The following is a 20801-nucleotide window of genomic DNA, read 5'->3' as shown; positions in this document are numbered from 1 at the left end:
TGGAGCAACACCACCTGGCTACAGAAGCACTGGACAGTAGGACACTCGAATGTTCCAGAGGTCCATCAGGACGATTTGTGAGCCTCTATTTGAGAAAGGCTGGGAAACATAAAGGAATGGAAGGTGGGGGAAACCTCAGGTTGGTATCTGCTGGGTCTTTGGAAAGAAAAAACAGTGTCTGTGCTGTTTTGGGGAGGACAGAGAGAGAACGAGTGAAGAAAGAAATGGGCAGTCCCTACACTACACCAGGTTAAGTGACCTGGATGTTCTCCCTTGCAGGTTAAATACTGAAAGATTCCAGGAGTCAGTCATATGGCCATATCCACGTACATGGATGGTTGGACTGTACAGGCCAAAATACATATTTAATTCACTCAGATTCTCATTCCAAAATTGGTGCTCTGTGGAAAATCAAATTTAATTTGTCCATTATGGCCATAAATTAAAACATCAAGTTTGATAGTGTTAAAACAACTTAGTTTCTTTGGAATAATATTTCTTCAAATGCCCATAAAAAATAGTAAGAAATCTAGGAAACATATAATTTAATGAAAATACTAATCATATTGGGGCACTTGGGTGGCTCAGTTAATTAAGCCTCCAACTCTTGATTTTGTCTCAGGTCATGATCCCTGGGTCTTGAGACCTAGCCCCTCTCAGCTGGGAGTCTGCTTGACAGTGTGCACTCTCTCTTTCTCTCTCTCTTTCTCTCTCTCTCTCAAATAAATAAATAAATCTTTAACAAATAATTATATTTATTCACCTTTTCTTCAAGGTAAGTCTGCTTGACAGTGTGCACTCTCTCTCTCTCTCTCAAATAAATAAATAAATCTTTAACAAATAATTATATTTATTCACCTTTTCTGCAAAATGACAAGTCAGGTAATGGCAATTCTTCAACCCCAAATACTTCAAAACAGTCACAACAATAAAAAGAAATATCTCTTTGCCAATAAGAACATAAACTTTTGGCTATCAACAAGCTGTGAGGGTGACTACAATTTTTCATCATGCTCCATGGCTTATCAGGTCACTTAGCTATTTTTAGAAGTAGACAGTGTTACTTATAATGTAGCATATCTTGAAAGTTCAACCTTTGCAAATCATGCCATCCAGGGCAATTGTCTTGGAAGCAAAATCTCCATGGCTACCTGGTCACCTGCATTGAGGAAGATGAGCTGTCGAGTCAAGGTGATAATGCTTTCTTTTCTCCCCCAGTATACAATGTAGTTAAATATCACCTGTATGTTTCCATTAACTTTGTGAGGTTATTCAAGGTTTGTATTTTCAGATTCCTCTGACTTAACAAATTCAATTAGAAATGAAATCATAGATTTACTTATTATACAAATCATAAGGAATAATTCTCTTCTTGCTTCTTTGCTTTTGGGGGAGGGAACATGAAGAAATCCTGAGAGAGAAATAATATTAAAGTTAATTTTCAAAATATAAAATATTGTGTTTATAACTGTCAGAAACTTACAGAGGATGGAATAATGTATCATAGACTCTAGCCCAGGAGATTTCTAGAAACTAGAAAAATAGAGTATTTTTTATATAATAGTGAAAGCAAAGGCATATATATATTCATTCAAAGAAATATTAAAAAAACAATATCTACATGAATACAAGACTCTTAAAATGAGTTTTGCATATTTTCCTTTCCTCTTTTTATTATATTCATATTGTTCCTTCAGACCCTGAGAGTATGATGATTGAGTAGCGTTTACCTTTGCTGATCGCTTGGTCTCCCTCTGTTGTCCGAAGTGGTAAAATACATCACTCTGGATACAGTAAGGCACTCACTTCCTCTGTTATTTGTAAGCTGACATGAAGTAGACAGACACCTTCTGAAGTTTTTATGCATGCTGTGTTTTTTCTCCTTGCTGCAACAAGAAAAGCCTTTTCTTTTAACCCAGCTGCCTTTGAAGAAGTGACTCAAACATCTTCATGGCCTCTAAAGGTAAGAGTAAATATAGTTAGCTAATAAATTTTTCCTTATTTATGACTGAAAGTACTCAGTTGTAGGGATTTTACAATCAGTGAGGTCGACACTTTGAAATCTGTCATTTATCAATTTTGAAGACTGGAATTTTTAACTTCAAGGAAAATGTTCCATTAAATTAAAAAAGAAACACTATCTGATTGAAGGTAAAAGTTAAGATAAAAACAATGTTTTAGTTATCATGAATATAAATCTAGTGAATTAATAAGAAAAGCTGCATAGCAGAATTTAGAAGGGCAGTATTTAATACCAAACACAAAGACAGGTTGGTATTCCAAGTTTAAAAGGATTTGAAGAAAACTTTTCACACATAAGTTAAAAAGTGTTAAAGTACAGTTCGGTATTTTTAAATTCACCACTTGTTGTGATATAGCCACTTACAAAGAATTCAATATGTGTTGTTGGTAAATTCTAATAATTTAATGGACTAGAAGTAAATATTACTGAATTATGAAAAAAATCTCCCAAAATTCTTTGACAGTAAATAATATATAAAAAAGCAAACAGAAAATAACTAATCTAAGTAAGTAGATTAATTGGGGACTTTGTTGGACAGGAAGCTGGGAATTTTTGCCTCAAATTTCTAAAACTGCATAAATATCATTAGTTCTGTCTTACTTTAAATAACTTCTCAAAAGACAAGAGATAGGGTTGTTTTTGATGGCAATAAGTTTCAATCTCACTAAAAACACTTGTGAAATTTATAAAAATGAGATTATAATGTGTTTCACTCCATTATCAAAACAAACCATTAAACTCTAGCCTGTAATAAAAAGTTTTAGCATGAGGAATTATGATTAGTATAATTGGCAGAAACCTTTTAACCTAATTGCAAATAGGATAATAGAGTCCACCAAAAAAAAATCCACCACTAAATTAATGAAGCTTTCAAAGAAGTACATATGCTTATTTGTTTCCTTTATCAAAACACACTTTGGGATGCTATTTAATATGGAACAAAGGAGGTAATCTTTTCATTTTCCTTCAACATTTAATGTACACCAGTCCCTGAGTATCACGGAGAAAGCTGAAACAAATTGTAAACTATAGACATGAAACAAAAAAATCATGAATTTTAATACACGTGCCTCGTTTTTATATTTGAAAGTGAACAACAACAAAAATCTTGACAAGCCTTATTCTTTCATTTAAGACTGACACCAACACTTAATCCAAAACACTTCTTCACTTTATAAGAGTTATAGCAACAACCGTAGCCTGTAAGGTAAAGAGTTGCAGAGTATGTGAAATATTTATAAGCTAGTTATACATTTTTAAAAGAGTAGATAGAAATTCAAAGCCAGATAGAAATTCAAAGGCGTTCCTTCTTTAACTGGTGGTCTGAGTCTTTGAAGAAACTTGTGACTGGAAAGCATAGTAAGATCAAAATATGATTAATCTACCAAAAAAAAAAACAGTGATGTTCAGTAATGATAAAAACTCACCACTAAACTTAGAGGCAAAACTTCAGGTGGAAAACTAATACTCCTGCAACATACTCAAATTATTTAACACATGAAGTGGGCAAAACATCTGTTAGAGACTCTATTCTATTTAAAGGAAATGAAAACAAAGCTCCCTTTTGAATCAGAAATCTGGTTTGAGAGGGCTAATCAGACTATCATCAATTATTTACCTAAAACATTTTGGTAGACAGTTTTCTTCAAATATGTTGCAGGACCTTATTCATAACATCATGAAAGTCTTCTGGCTCATGAATGATAGTGGCAATTATTATTTCCCAGAGAATTCAGAGTCATTGGATATTTCACACATTTTGTGGGCAGTTGAATCAGCACCACTAAACCAGAGCAGTCTGAATACTGGAGGCCATTAGAAGTGAAGAAACACTTGTGTGGTCTGAAGTCCCTTGCTTTAGTATAAATAAACACAATTGAAGAACACGTTGGTCCCAAATTTTAAGTTTGAGAGAGACAGGAGTTTCCAGGATGATCTAAACTGAACAGAAGCCATCTTTAAAAGCTGTTCCAATATGAGCTGAAATCTCAGAAAAGGAAGCAAGTGATGTCACCATGGTGACAAGAGTTTCCGGCCGAGACTCCAGTCAGACTTTTGACATGATCTGCCCTGGGCACCCAGGGCATCATTGCTTCTTGACCTGCTTTGAGGTCTAAGGACCCAAAGACCTGCATTCAGAATGTAGAGTCACTTGCAAGACACTCAATAATCTGCATTTTGTCACAGCAGATATAGCTTACAAGATAGAACGGAAGTAATTTGCTAATCTTTCTAACAACACAATTGATGAGAGAGAATCTAATGATCTTCTGCCAGCTATTATTCGACATCAATCCCTATATGTGCTTTTTTTATTTGAAGGATAACATGCATACAGTCCACTGCATAAAGAGCATCAAACTTAAGTTCATGATTTTTTAAAACAAGGATGCGCTTGTGTAACCACCAATAAAATTACAATATAGAACATTTCTGGCATCCCATAAAGTCCCCTTTTTGGTCAACAGTCATACACCTTCACAGCCAGGATGAACTTCTATCTTAAATTTTATCATTATGAACTGGTTCTCTCTAGATCATAAATTGACCTCTATTTTTCTATGAAAGTCATAGTGCTTTTGGCACTAAGCTAAAGAAAGAATTGTTTGTTCCATGTTACTATTTCCAGTTAACCTTGCCGTTTGGGTCCTCTCCCAAATTAGACATGGTGTTGCACAGTCTTCCTCCCCAGTTTGTTGATGGAGGTTCCGTTCAGGGCACTTCTCCACTTCTCCAAGAGGAGGAGTACTTGAGCCCCTATGCTTTTTGCCCAGATCTGAGAAGTTCAGGATGGGTCCTGTGGAGAAGCAAACTGCTAATATTGGTGTGGAACTCTATTTTATTTATCTAGTTATTTATAACTAGTTATCTAGCTACAGATTTACTTATTTATTTTAGAGAGAGAGAACAAGGGTGGGGAGGCAGAGGGAGGGAGAGTTCTGAAGCAAACTCCCTCCTGAGCACAGAGCCCCAACGTGGGGTTTGATCCCAAACCCTGAGATCATAGCACATACAGAAGTAAAGAGACAGCAGCTTAACCAACTGAGCCACCCAAGCGCCCCTATATGGAGCTCTATTTTAATGAGGCCAAATGATAAGTTTTTTTCCCTAGGGTCCTAACACTAAAGCGTGTCCAAATTCTAAATGTCACAGATCAATAAAAACTTAAACACCTGTCTTCATCCACTCCTACAACCTGAAGGTTAAATAAATAAATGAATCATCTGGCAATTGTTTCTCATTAACACTACATGTATACACAAACTTAATGAGTTGATTATTACTGCAAATGTTTTATGTCAATGTCCAAAGGACCATTACTTGGATGCCCATGTTCCTTCCACCAGTTTGTTCTGGCTTTTTTGTTATTTTATTCCTCTCCAAGAACTCATTGAAGCCATGCTTGAATTCTCTTAATAGTGGGGAATTTACTATCACCAAAGGAAACTCAGTCCTTTCTTCAAATTTATTTTTTACAGATTTAAAAATTCTGGAAAATACACCCCCACAGACACACAACTAACATGAATTCGGGAGAGATAAACCATTCTAATCTACTGTGAATTATATAGATGTCACTCCATCTTTAATATAAGTACAATGAGAGTACTTACTCAAATCTCTGTGCAGCTGTTATAAACTTCTCCTTATAGCAGACCCTTTTTCTTGTCCTTCCCATTCATATGTCTGAATAGTGTGAATTGTTTTCATAATGGTCCCTCTAATATTTGAAAATACCTATCACAGATCTTGACCCATACCTACACTCAATCTAAGACAGCATAGTATTATCAAACTAAATGAATGCAACTGTGAGAGCTCCAATAATTTATGGATTAATAAAGATGAGGAATAAAAACTCTGATAGTCTTTGAAAAAAATAGTATCTAATGAGGGAGAAATCTAAAAGGCAATCATGCAAAAAGAAAAAAGAAAAGTGATAGTAGAAAGGCAGTAATTTATGATTTTTTTAAAAAAAGAAGATTTTTCTACACATTATTACATCTTATGCATAATTCTACAGTTTCTGGACTAATGCAGGATAAATAGCAAATATCTATATTTTAATCTAGCAGATAAGTGGAATTAGAACATTTTTACCTGGCAATAATATAGAAAACAGGTGATTTAAAAATCAAAACCAAACATTTTAGAATTCTGTAAATATTTTCTTGTTTGTAATATTAAGTAAGCTACAAAGGGATTCACACTGTCAAAAGTGTTTGGATGTTTTTATACAAAATACTGGGAAATCAAAGTTTCCTTAGATATTATACTGTCCTTAAGCTCATAAATTAGTTTGAATGTTCTCCTAGTATGTAGAATTAACCCATTAGTTCTCAAAGAATACGGTCAGAGAAGCAGCATTAGCTCATCTAGGAACTTAAGAGACATGCAAATTCTGAAGCCTCACTCCTGCCAACTCCTGAATCAGAAACTCTGGAGTGGGGCCCAGGAATCTGTCTTTTAACAAGCCTTCCAGGTGGTTGTGGTAGAGCCTAAAGAGTAAGGACCACTGAATTAAACCTAGACACAACAGTAGGATTGATAAAAAGAGACAAAATATTCTCAGCAATTACAAGGTACCCTCATAATATCTGAAGAAGGGAGAATATGCCTTGAAACTGGTCATTATGGTTCAAAACTGTTATCTATGTTTATCTTTTTATGAGTAGAGAATATCTAGTTCTTTTTACCATTTATTTTCCTTTTGAAGTTTATAATTTTTCAGCTCTTTGAACAGTTTAACTTGCTTTTAAAAATATATTTTTGTGGAATCATTTATTTTGCCTGAATTATCCAATATTTTCATACAACTTCTATCAGCTGTCTTCCGCATTCCTTTTTTCTCTGGCTTAGGGGTTAAGTGAAGGCAACCGTGAGTAGGGAAAACTCAGGAGATTATTGACCCTCTGAATTCAGAAGTAACAAATACTATGAGAAAAACCTCAATGAAATGGCCTAAATTTAAATATGGGCTGAGATTTTCATTCTTTTGCAGATGCGCAGAACCAAAGAAGTAGAGGTTTGCCTGGCTTTCTTCCTGGAGCTCCAGACCCTGACCACAATTTTCAGGTCTCACTTCCCAACCCAGGGAACCAAGTGTGGCAGCCAGCTCTCCCTCCACCAGGCAGTCTCCCTCCTGGTCTAGAATATTTAAGCCAGGTGTTTTTATCTCTTTATTTCTACACACGTTTACCCCTTAAAATGAATACAGACTTGGTTTCTTGCTTTTCAACCACAGTTGAAGAACTTCAACAAATCACCAAAATGAGAAAAGCAGTATATACATTATGAAATTATGAAAAAAATTATCTCTATTATTTAGAAACAAATGTATTCTTTTTTATTCCTACTTCTATTATCCTTATTTATTTGGCAGAGTGATGACACTAAACATTTTTGATGGAGCTGTTTAGCACATTTATCCTCCTTTTGCTCATTGCTCAAGGTATAAGCAAATGTATCCTCAAGGAATTGTCTGACACATCTAGTCACCTACAGCTATTTAATTAAAGAATATTTATTGAGTACTTGCTATCATCAAGACATATAAAAAGCATAAAACCTAGGCTCTCTCACCTAAACATTCTGCAACCTAATCGGCTTGCAAAAAATGTTGACAAAAAGGGCAAGGCTATGTACTAAAGCCAGATAAACACACCACCATAATGTGTGCAGGTGCGTAGAGGAGAGAAAGGTTGTTAAGGATCTAAGTACACAGGCGAGACATCAGTAATGATCTGAGAACTCAGCGTCTTCAACTGAATCTCAAAAGGTAGCTATAAAGGCAAGGGAAAGCAAATTACCAAGTTAACATCGTTGTCTTTGATACTGTTTCATCTCCAGGCTGATTTGCTTAAAAGATTGTATTAGTATTATATATAGTCATTGGAGGGTGAGCAATGATTCAATCCTTATAATAAATCAATCAAGAAATACCATCATCTGAATTATGTGGCACATAAAGAGCCATATATATATACATATATATATGTATATATATATGTTGCTTTTGTATTTTATCCTGCAAAAGATTAGAAATACGCTAATATTGAGATGTCAGCACATCTGCTGCTATTTTCAGTTTCTTTGGCATTCTTTCAAACTATAAAGTCTATCTCCTTTATCAAAATCAAATCTCTGTGTTAATTCCCTTAAGGTACAAGAGATTTCTGTTATGCCTGATAGGGTTTAAGCTGCAAGCAGCATATGTTCCTGGGAAAATGTTTATAATTGCAGATGCCTTCTCCAGAAACCCACTGGCAGACAAATGTACTTCAGAGACTGGAGAGCTCAGGGAGATATGTAAAAGAGCTGGAAAAGCTAACCTACCATCTTCCATCTGCAGAAAGGATCAGCTGTAATAGCTGACTAGAGTTGATTAACTGCTGCAAGCTGTTTGGGAATGTTGTCAGACAAGGTTTTGCCAAGTATAAAAGTGATATACCAGTGCCAGAGGGCTGAGGTTTGATGATCACATATGGTCATCACATATTCTTCTTCCATCCATGAATGATGACACACCCGGAGCCAGATGCTTGACATGAATACATTTCTTTTTTTACGTTCCATAAATAGAGATATGAACCCACTGGCTTCAGTTCTAAAATGAAGTCAATTTTCCAGACATATACCTTTGGTAATCTTTTTCAGGAAATAAAAATAGGCCACAAATTGGTGAATAGTTTATTTCAAAGGGAAGGGTAATTTATTCACCTTATCCTAAAAGAACACTTGCTTACTTTAAAGCAGTGTACTTATAACAGGATAAATGAGCATTTTAAATGTTTTATACCACAAGTCTGTAAGACATATATATATAGATAATGAATATTTGAAAATAGTACATCCTTCACTATACAGGAAAATATACAAAATATATGAAAAAATCCTTCTAAATTAAAAAAATCAAAGTTAAAATGTAAAAACTCATTTATTTTCCTTTAATCAAGTCCATCCTATGACTAATGAAAATCTTGTTTCCATTAACAATTTGACAATAAAACTTCAGGTATGTATATAAACATAAATACATATATACACATGATATATGTACATGTATATATATGAATGTATATCTATGTATGTGTGTGTATATTTACACCATTCATATAGAGCTAAACTTAAGAATAAACTAGAGATTTCTCTCTGGATTAACATATTCATAAGTCAATATCATTTTATCCTATTAGTGTCAAATGATAATTATTAGAATTTAGTCACCTACCTGGAGGTAGAAGTAGTGAGTTAAATTCTACAAAGACACATGTGTAGATCCAATTTATTTTGAAGTACATATATTTAATGGAATCACTGCTAACTGTAAACCTGATAAATCATATATGAGAATTTATTCTTAAGCTATATATCCAAAGCTTTCATTAGATTTTCACTCTATGGTTTTCATACTTCAGTGCTTTACTTGCCCTGATACTTGAATATATGATCCAATCTGTCTAAAGTTGCCAACAATTCCTAGCCCATTATTTAATAGCCAAGGAGGGAAAGGACTCATTTGGACCATAGTTTAGAAGAGCCCAGGACTACTTGAAGGAAACTACAAGAACAAAACAAGACCCTCAAATCCAGGGGCTTTGCTCACAGAGATAGATCAAACCAAATATTATCACAGAGATTGCGGCATGTATAAGGGTAGACAAACTAGGAAGAAAAGGTACTCAGAAGTTCCACAGTATCACTTAAGAATTGCTTATCCCAGTTCCTAAGATGAGTTTAGTGATGCCAATACAACAACAGAGTAGAAAGCACATCAAAATGGGTGGCAGGTAGTAATATCTGTGACTAAATCCCTGCCCAACAATTTTACAAGCTCTACGATCCTGGGCCAACTCCTTACTCCCTCTGGGATTGTTTCTTCATGGATAAAATGTAATGATGTCTACCTCTCTGAGTTTTTATGAGGATTAAATCAAACACTATGTCAAAATATCTACCACAGTGACTACCTCCTGGTAGCCACTAAATAAACAGCTACTATTATTAAAAAGCAGAGGGGTACGACTTTCCTTCCCAATGTGCAGTGGATCTCAATTGATAGTCTCTAAATTTCAAGACTAAAACTTGATCGATGCCACTAACATTAAAGTTCTTGGATTCAAACTTCAGTCTTGCCCCCATAGTTCTTCTCCATACCTAAGTTACCTCTAACGGACCCACTGCTAAATAATCGTGGATATCCTTTTTGAACTTTTCTCTTCTCTCAACTCTCCATTTGCCTCAAAAGAGAACAGAACTAATAATAATACACTACAAAATATTGATTCTAATATTCAAAAATTGTCATTATTGTTAAAATAGGTTTTAGAACCTCTTAAATCATAAATTATTTATGGAAAATATTTTTTGTGAACCTTAAAAAAAAAAGGCTACATGAGCTCACTTAGGAATAATAAGATTTAAATAGAGGATGAGGCATTAGTATTACCTACACCTCAGGATATTCAAGGAGAATATAGGAAGTAATGTAACTTCAGATTTTCTGGGTTTATGATGCCCAATCAATACCAAATATTACTAATGACATTTCAGTTAAATGGTTACCAGGGAATTTATTAATGTTAAGGGAGAATAAAGTAAAATTCAGAGGCAAAATAGAACATGAAGTGTTGGAGAAGACAATGGTCTTCATGGTTCATGAATTTACCTTAGCGAAAAATAAAATTCATTCCAAGAACATATTTTAGTATTTCCTTTAAACATTTGCATTGTATACTTTTAAATATAGTTATTTCTTAACTATCTATGGTTACTTTATCTCTGTAAGCTAACTTCATTTTTAATTACATAAAGCAGATTTTATTATGTCAGCTGTTAGTGGCAAAACTTATTCTGCTTAAATGGATATTTTGTAGGCATCAATAGGATTTCTTGTGGTTGTTTTTTTTCTCATCCAGAGGAAGGTATGAGTGAGAACAATTTGTAGAAGGATCTCTCGCAGCTTTAACAAAGACATTTTATTTCTGTGAGGAATGAGTTGAGAGTGAAAGAGGATTTAGGCAGGATGGAGAGGGGAGACAGACATTCAGACCATTCCTTTAAAAAATGAGTTTAAAAAAATGAGTTTAAAAAACTTTTAGGCATAATTATTTAGAGACTGCTTAAAAATCTTCAAGTATTATTTCTAACAGTTACTCTTTTATCCCTTTATCACAGAAAGAACACAGAGTTAACCACAGTTCTTATTCTTATTCTGGGCAATTCTGCCTTGGAATTTTCAAAACTCTTGTGATTTTTTAATTTTTACTTGAATACAAAAGATACCATTTTCATTATAAAATGTGAGCTGTTTTCAACCACTTCCTAGTAGAGAATATGAAAATTACAGAATTTCATGTGGTAAATAGGTTGATAGTAATATCTCCAAAGGTTTTCAAAGTGTGATGTAATGCTTTTTATTTCCTTTATGTCATTCTTTACAGTTAGACCTGATAATTATACACCAGCAGGTGGAGCTTCTTGGAAGTAAGTATGTTATATTCTATACTTGTTAAAACTGTTAAAAATATTTTAGGCTTCAGAAATTTTGTTACATTTAAATACACCATAAACAATTAAGTTAAATGTTGATAAAATTAAATTTAAAAGATCAGTAGGTCTACTTTTTAAAATAAATACTGGAAAGCAAATTGTTAGTCCGATACAGATAAACATAAAAGCATAAAACTCTCCAAGTCTTTAGTAATATTGTTATCAGGGATCTAACATTATTTTTATTTTAAAATAATAAAAGATGTTTGGTCATTTCCATGCTTGTTAATAATTTATTTTTTTAGTAATTTCAGAAATGGAAATCAAGCTTGAAACTAAATAACAAAAACCCATTCTACTCCTGGAACTAATATTACACTGCTTGTTAACTAACTAGAATTTAAATAAAAACTTGAAACAAAACCAAAAATAAATAACAGAAACCCATCGAACAAAATCCAATGTTTTATCACTGAATCAGTGATTCATCAAATGGCTTGTTATTTAACAATACACAGATTTACAATGATGACTAACTGAATACAGATTGCTTGAGTATTTTTTATTCTTAATATTCTATACATATCTAAAATATGTCAAAATTGTAATAAGCAGATGGCAGGATGGCACACAGCTGTAGATATACAGCCAAATAGATCCTAAAACAAAACCATTACTATGCTGTGAGTTGTCCCAGTAAATTCCACAGCAATGATAGAAGGATCATTTTAGGATTCAATTCTTTTCAGACTTGCTTCTTCAGTTGAAAAGCGGCACTATGTGTTCCAAGTAGGTCATATATCTGGAATCAAAATTTAATCATTGCAAAGCTTTGTTCTCAGTACTTTGATTTCCATAGCTAAGCCCTCAAATTTTAGAGCATGGAAATAGATTTGCGTGGAGAAGATACAATACAGTTAATAATTAGTCAGTGACTCCGTTTTCTTTTCTTTACTTATTTAAAGATATGATACTAGGCAATAGCATTGTTTTGATGAATTATTTTTTCCTCCCTTAGTGATACTTGGCACTGAGACTTCCAACAAATATGAGATTAAAAACAGCCTGGGACAAAGAATTTACTTTGCAGTGGAGGAAAGCATCTGCTTTAATCGTACCTTCTGTTCCACGCTGCGATCTTGCAGTCTAAAGATCACGGATAACTCAGGTCGGGAGGTGATTACAGTACACAGGCCTCTGAGGTGTAACAGCTGCTGGTGCCCTTGCTACCTGCAAGAGGTTAGTCATGGGCTGGACGTGTACTTTTATTTTTCTACGTTTGAAAAGATTAACAAATACTTAATAAATGACATCCATCTGGGGCCATGAGGCAATTCACCTTGGGACTGTTTGATTTAGTAGGTTGCTCCTTTAAGAGCAGAATAGCCGAAGGATTTGGTGATTCACTAGCTTGTTTTTGTCTTGTTTTGTTTTGTTTTGTTTCCAACCAAAAACTCTAGTGGCTTCTGGTGAATGGGAAAAGACAGCTAATGTGTCACATAAATAGAACACATCCTCTTGAATCTGTCTATTAGGCACATAATATTAACATCTATGAGATCCACCATTAAGCAAATCTACCCTTTGCATTCTCTGACTGTAGCAAAGTTCAGAAAGGGCTGAGTAATACCAAACCCTTCCAAGGTGTTCTCTTGGTTAGGTATTACTTTTCATACAGAATCTCCTATCCCATTCAGCCATTTATGACAAACTTCGAACGGGAACAAAGACTATGTTATTGTTCTGAAGGGAATCATTTAATTATTTTAATATATAATAGATTTTCATCATTATCTAATAGATCTACAATAATAACTTTCATTGACATAATGCAGTTAAGTCAATATGGAACATTCACTTACCTTATTCTCTTTGATACCATAACATCTGTATCAGCTAGAAAGAATACGTTTTACTCTCCACATTTAGCAACTGAGAAAACTGGGGCTTAGACATTGGAAGTAACTTATACATCCATGAAATATTATGAATGGGGCTTGATCTACTGTCCTTATTCAAAGCCCAGTTTCTAAAAAAAAAAAAAAAAAAAAAAAAAGGAAAAAAAACAGTTTTTCTATTGAAGACCTATGTTTAAGTACTCTACTTGGCATGATGAGAAATAAATATTAATATGAATGGGGGTGAACTGAGGAAGTTTCTTGCAATACATATTGAAACTAATTCTCCAACTATTTATAGGCAGTTGCCTGGTTAAGTGATAAAATGGAGAAGGTAGTCATACATGGAGTCCAAATCTTCATCCTCCTACTGAGGATATTTAAGATTTAATATGCTCTAAGATGGTATGGTCAGTATAATATATCTGTTTGAAAGTTTCTGATAATTGATGTTTTATTTTATAGTAGTCCAATGTCACATAAATGAAAAGGTGTACCTTGATACCCATTAATAATTTTTAAAAATGTGGTCAAAATGAAACCAGTTGTTTTAAAAATGACCCCAGAACAAATCTATATAATTCTTTCTTTTCAATGTTTTTTTTTTTAATTTAAGTATAATTGACACACAATGTTACATTACCATCAGCTGTACAACTTAGTGATTTAACCAGTCAGATCTACATAATTCTAAGCACGCTCATTGAAACCACCTCTGGTGATCCAAGAACACCAAATGCATACACATAAGACTATGAACTTAATAAATTAAAAAAAGACAAAAGGTAAACAGATTATAAGAGTTGGTTTGATTTAAAAGCAAACAATTTTCATTATTTTTACCTACCTCTAGTTTATTTCACAATGGATTTGATTTGACTACATAAATATGTTGAAGTACAATATGATGAAAAATAAAGAAATTAAGGAAATGAAGGTAATGGGGTAAAATACTAAAGTAAAGCCTGAAAATGCAATTGTTAGTCTGTAACGCTTTGGAAGAAGTGAAACAGAAATCAAACTGGTATGTAAAACGGTACCTTCACAAGAAGCATTTGTTTTTAATTGAACACAGAGAAGCTTGAAGTTGACAGCCTGAAGGGAAAACAATCATGAATAGCTAATAATTGGTAAGTGAGGGATAAAAATAGATGTGTGTTGTGGCAACACAGGAGAGGGAGTAGATTGGAAATACCTCATGGGAAACAGCTTCAGTGCCTGACCAACTGCCACACTCAGAACAAAAATGGCAAAGAAGCCAGTGTCCAGGGTCAGAAGACAATTCTGGGATAGGTTCTCTTCAAGGAAGAAAGATTAAAGACATGGACCTTCAGTGAATAATGCCAAGCATATCTAGAGAGTGAATTTCTTTGTTTCTATAAAATAATGGAAAAAAAATCCACTGCTGTGGTTTCCTTATAGCAGATATTCAGAATAGTTTGTAGAATACAAAAATAATTGTATAAAAGTTACTGTTTTAGAAGTAAATTGACATTTTAAAATTAAAATACAATAACCCTAGAAAAATCTTATTTTATTATTATCTCTTCTTACAGTTAGAAATCCAAGCTCCTCCTGGTACTATAGTTGGTTATGTTGCACAGAAGTGGGACCCCTTTCTGCCTAAATTCACAATCCAAAATGCAAACAAAGAAGATATTTTGAAGATTGTTGGTCCTTGTGCACCATGTGGCTGTTTTGGCGATGTGGATTTTGAGGTATGGATGACAGAATGAAGGATGTTTTCAATTAGGTCCTGATTTTTTGCCACATAATTCAATTTTAAGATATTCAAATCCTGAAATATCTCTGAAATAAATTTAGAAGACAATATACTTGTGAAATAATGTAATAAGTCCATATTCTACATGCCAATAATAACTCATAATTTGAGAGATATTAAGAATTTTTTTTAAAAAAACATGCTAAAACTTTTTGATATGTGTGGTATTACAGCACCCATGGTACAAAGCAAATACATATAGTTTAGAATCACCGTAAATTATATCTTCTTTCCTGTAGCTCTGGTAGTTACATATCCCAGTTCAGATCTCATCTAAAAATCACATTCCATTAAAATATCACTAATTTAGAAGCTATGGCCAGAAGACCTGCTAGCTTCATTTTGTAAAATAATCTACACTTACATAAACGTATTTGTGTAAACGCAATGTTAAAAAAAAATAGGAAGTTTCAAATTTGGTTGTAAGAATATGAGCTATCTTAACTGCTTTTCCTAGAAATACATTTTAGGCAAAACAGATTGAATTTAAAGGGTATATTTGCTATTCATTCCTTCTCTCTTTACATATTCATGTTTATCCCACCTAGGATGTTCGTTCAGTTTGAGGGACTTCAGGGAACACTGCTCACCCAGAATATGATGTAAATTCTGCAAAGTGAGCTGTTCTAACTCCACTCCACTCTAAAAGGACTTAGCATGACTTTCCTAAGACTAAGGATAACCTCCTCATTCAGTGGGCAGTCTCCTTCTCCCTTTCTCTTTCCCTCCCCGTGCTCTCTCTCTCTCTCTCAAATTAAAAAACAAACAAAAAAAAACAAAAAACAAAAAACAAAAAACTAAAGGGTAAAAATATGCCCTATGATTATGACTTGAAAATTTTAGTATTGGGACGCATGGGTGGCTCAGTCAGTTAAGCATCTGCTTTCTGCTCAGGTCCTGATCCCAGTGTCCTGGGATCAAGCCCCACATTGAGCCTGAGCCCAGGTCAGGCTGCCTGCTCAGTGGAGAATCTGCTTCTCTTTCTCCCTCTGCCCCTCCCAATGCTTGTGTTATCCCTCACTCTCATCCTCTCTCGCTCATAAATAAATAAAATGTTTTTTAAAAATTTTTAAAAAGTTTTAGTAAATGTAGTAATGAATGTCCTAAGTAACTTTCTCTATTTTCTATCTTCTCTCACCATACTGAAAGTGAAAGTTTATACTGAATCACTTTCAGCCTTTGCACGAGAATCAGAGCAAGCAAAATAGTTGATAAAGTTTAATTGTAGATGCCTTCTAGCTGAGAAGGACTATAGATTTTTTATATCAAACTGCATTTCCTGTGTGATATATTTGCCCAGAGGATTTTTCTTTTTTAGTGAAAAATAGGACTTGGAGTTAGTAATAAAGAAATGACCTGGTAAATATTTAGTATAATATAAAAATGAGATTAAGCAATGGCTGATAATATTTAAGTATGTTAATAGTTATAAGATCTTAGCAAGAAAAATTTAAAAGTTTACAAATTAGGGGTGCCTGGGTGGCTCAGTGGGTTAAGGCCTCTGCCTTCAGCTCAGGTCATGATCTCAGGGTCCTGGAATGGAGCTCCGTGTCTGGCTCTCTGCTCAGCAGGGAGCCTGCTTCCTCCCTGCCTCGCTGCCTACTTGTGATCTCTCTCTCTCTGTCAACTAAATAAACAAAATATTTTTTTTAAAAAGTTTACAAATTATACCTAGAAGTTTCTTCTAAAAATCTTATCTAAAATCTTTATCAAAAATATTTTCTTTTTTTTTTATAATTGAAAAATTCAGGTTTGAAATCTGGACCTCGGGTAATAGAATTACCTTCAAGGTTAGACCATGTAATTGAGTCTATGTACCTGCTGCCATCTTGTGGTAGCCTGGCCTTGATTATTTATAGCTATTATATTCTCAATCTGCATACAAAAAGAAAAAAAAAGGAATTAGGATGAATTAGTCAACTGTCAGAAAAGCAATATTCCTGAAGAGTGAACTATAAAGTTAAGTCTACAAACTTAAGCTTCTATAAAGGAATGAATGACATGGAGTTGTCACTGATGATAAATAAAATAATTCATCTCTCTCTTGAAACAAACATACTTAAAACCATTTGTTTCACTCTTAGATTTAACATCTCTTATTTTCTTTTCAAAGGTGAAGACCATTAATGAAAAGCTTACAATTGGGAAGATTTCGAAATACTGGTCAGGTTTTGTAAATGATGTCTTCACCAATGCTGACAACTTCGGAATTCATGTTCCTGCAGATCTAGATGTAACAGTCAAAGCAGCAATGATAGGTGCTTGTTTTCTCTTTGTAAGTATGGTCTTAAAGAGTATGAGTGATTTATTTCCCTTTTCTTGTTAATCAGTATGGAGCCAATCTCATTTTACTTTTACCCCCAAGGAGGATTATGCATAGAAGGCTAATTTGGGACCAAGTCTTCAGAAGTCAGAATTCAGGCATTTCTAATAGGCAGCCCTTCTCCACTGGCCCTCATACACCCTCTCCCTCAAGAACTAGTGCCCTGCTACATCCTATTCACCGTTTCTTCAAAACCTTAGTTACCCTTCTCTTTCAATTCCAATTGATATTTTTCACTTTCACTGAAAAATATGTAAATAGCACATTATTTATCCTGGGTAAAGTTCAGGACCATTTCATTGTTTAACAATGAATTAAGTGACATTCAGAATGTGAAAAGAACAGCTGTCTTGCCCTTCCAATATAAACATGGACACATGGATTCAGTGGGGTGAGTTAATATGTATCAGCTTCCATTATTACAAAGATATCATGTCTTTGTCCCTTTTTTTCTAACTTAAAACTCCATTAAAAATATTTTCTTCTTGGTGTGGAGATTAGTGACAGGAGAACAGAATTCAAGTGATATCTGTGCCAAATGCTTGGCCATCTCCTGTTCATCATTATTCCTCTAATATCTCCCTCATTGTATATCATTGTCAATGCTCTGCAAAATGTCATAGAATTTTAAAATAAACCTATATTCTTTCTCTCATATTTTGTTGTTCTTCAGCATTTTAGGATCCTAAATCTTAAGGTTATGTTAATGTGTGCTGTTAATGTGGAGGAAAAAATGGCTCTATCTACTCAGCTTTTTCTAAAGACACTTGGGAAATAGATTAACTAAAAGTAATTCCCTAGTGACATTGCTGATAGATACTTAGAGTTTAATACAGAATATATATTTTTCCAGGAATTAAACTTATTGGTTCCCTATCATTGGTAGAAGGTAGAATTCATATATGTGTAGTGCTAGGTTTTTATACTTACTAAGTAGTCACTTACCCTCAATTCCCATTTGCATCTATAAATCTAACCAGTTCCAGTCAGTCTTGCCTGTGACCTAATATTTCTTCCTTTCCTATTCTCCTCTATATCTGGGTGACAGGGCTTTTAATTTTCCATTTCCTGCTCACCTTTCCCATTTTTGATCATTCAGCACTGCAACACCAATCCCTCCAAACATGCATGCACACCGACAAACACAGACACACACACAGACACAACACACACACACATAGCTCTTTTTCCAACACCTTAATTTGGCCTTTCTGATTAAGCTATGCACTTAATGTTTATATTTAAAAAACAGATCATCTTTAATCTGCCCTACCCACTTATATTATCTAACAGGCTGACAGTAAAAATGTATTATTAACAATTTGCTATGCACTATAAATTGGAGAAGCTCTTATTCAGATAACAGCCCAGTCATCAAAAAAATAAATTTTTAACTCCATTGTCTCAGAGAGAAGTAGACTTATTGAGAATACTGAATGTTCCCAGACATTTCTTTTTTCCTCTTTTTTTTTTTGCAAGGTGGGGTGCAATATAGCTTTTAAAACAATTTCTTTCATGTATTTCCAAGATAAATTACTTACTTCTACATATAATTTGATAGGAAGAATTATATTTTTAATTTTTAAATGCTGTCCCCATTTTGCTACCTTGTGCTGACAGAGAGACCTTTGGAAAAGTGCTGATGGGAGAATATTCACTGATCCAAACAGCAAGATTCACAAGTACTAACCTAATGTTTGGTCTCCTCTCATTTGATGCTACCATTCCACAACCCATAGCTCTAACTACCCCTTCTCAAAATCCTCTTGTTACAGTTTTCAGTACTTCTGAGATGACTACCTAGTTACTAACCACATAGTCCTTGATGATGTATGTAATACTTGCTCAAGAGTCAGTGTCTGTTGCAACGTCCTGCACTGACACAATGCCCTGCAAAGCCTGCACTGTCTTGATCCCCCAAGATTTTGGCTGATAATACCCTGCTGATTCAGATAAGACTTCCAAGTAGCTTGTATTCTGAAAACTAGAAAGTATCATTGAGCTTAAAACTCTTTTATTTTCCTCCTACTGCTAAATCGCATGTTGCTGCAACACCTCTGGGAAACATAATTGCATTATATAATCAAAGCTTACATGTGAGACTCCAGGTCTTAATTGTTGCCTTTCTGTAAATGTACTCATATACACTTTATTTATTTGTAGGATTTTATGTTCTTTGAACATTCACTGGCTGGATTATAACAAGCAAGATGACAAAAACAATAAAATATGCAAGAACCTATTTCAGTAGGTAAACTTTAAATGATCTCTTTCCCTTTGAAGATTTCTATATTTGACGCTGTCTAACTCTTTTTCATTTTCTTCTAGAAATCCCTTGGGCTCTGGATTTCATTTCTAAATGGTTTGCATATTTGCTTTTTTTTGGTAACAAATGTTAATTATTGTATTTATTAAAGTATAATGTAATGAAGCAATTATCTCGTTGTATATGCATGATAGCTAATGACAAGATTACTGGGCCAAGCACAGTGTTGCTTTGAGAGGTTGTCATTCTTCTTTTTATTGCATGGGTAAACATGAAAGATGAGAACTAAGGCTTGCAGCATCACTGATGAAAATTCAATGTTTAGAGAACACTTTGAAGTTTTCTGGTACGAAGGCTGGTTACTAATCAAAGAGACTGGATTTCTAAAATATTTTTTCATAAGCAGAATTTTGACTTTGTTTATTAATCTTATTGTAGTGAGACATTTTTACTTTATATCAGAAAAGCTGAAAGTTGGATAAGTAATATGCTTAAAGATGAGGAGGGAGATAGATGAAATCAATTTGTTCTAGTGGTAAGGAACTAATATTTCCAAAAGGAAGTCAATATTTATAAACCAAAGTGTGCTGTAAACACATATGCACACCGGAGATTTAAATAAGCATATAAAGAGACTTCTCAGTTAGCAAAAGCAGTGATACAGGGCAGGAACTTTATCTGTTTACAGTGAGTTCAGTCAAGAAAGGGATGTAAGGCTCTGAAAAATGCACAATTCTGTGACTTAAAAACAAGCAAACAAAAACAAAGAAATAAAACCTTAACACATGAGGCAAATGCAGAAGTCAGGGCATATAGTCAACTCAATTAATTAAGGCCTTCTGCTTTAACGTTTTTGGAGTCCTCTAGAGAACTACATCTAGTTATCTATTCATTCCAAAGCCCACACAAGAAGAAATTTTTAGAATTTCTTTTTAAGAATTATTATAGTTTTTCCCTTTCCAAAATGAGAAAACAGACTTTTTTAAGCAAAGCAACATGTAGCCATTTGGACTCCA

The 20801-nt window shown here is 34.0% G+C and overlaps 1 protein-coding gene across 1 annotated transcript; it reads left to right on the top strand.

Moving 5' to 3' along the window:
- Positions 1-4688: 4688 nt before the first annotated feature.
- Positions 4689-20532, top strand: PLSCR5 (phospholipid scramblase family member 5; the record flags this gene model as incomplete). Its single annotated transcript, XM_082719455.1, has 7 exons — positions 4689-4806; positions 7008-7189; positions 11467-11509; positions 12534-12754; positions 14970-15131; positions 17310-17471; positions 19683-20532. 7 exons carry the CDS (start codon positions 4689-4691, stop codon positions 19719-19721), a joined length of 927 nt encoding a protein of 308 aa, XP_082575581.1. The 3' UTR covers positions 19722-20532.
- Between the last annotated feature and the right edge of the window lie 269 nt (positions 20533-20801).

Source organism: Mustela nivalis (assembly GCF_964662115.1).
Source record: "Mustela nivalis genome assembly, chromosome: 1".
Classification (NCBI taxonomy): domain Eukaryota; kingdom Metazoa; phylum Chordata; class Mammalia; order Carnivora; family Mustelidae; genus Mustela; species Mustela nivalis.
Note: the sequence above shows the minus strand (reverse complement) of the source record. Positions and strands in the feature narration are given on the sequence as shown.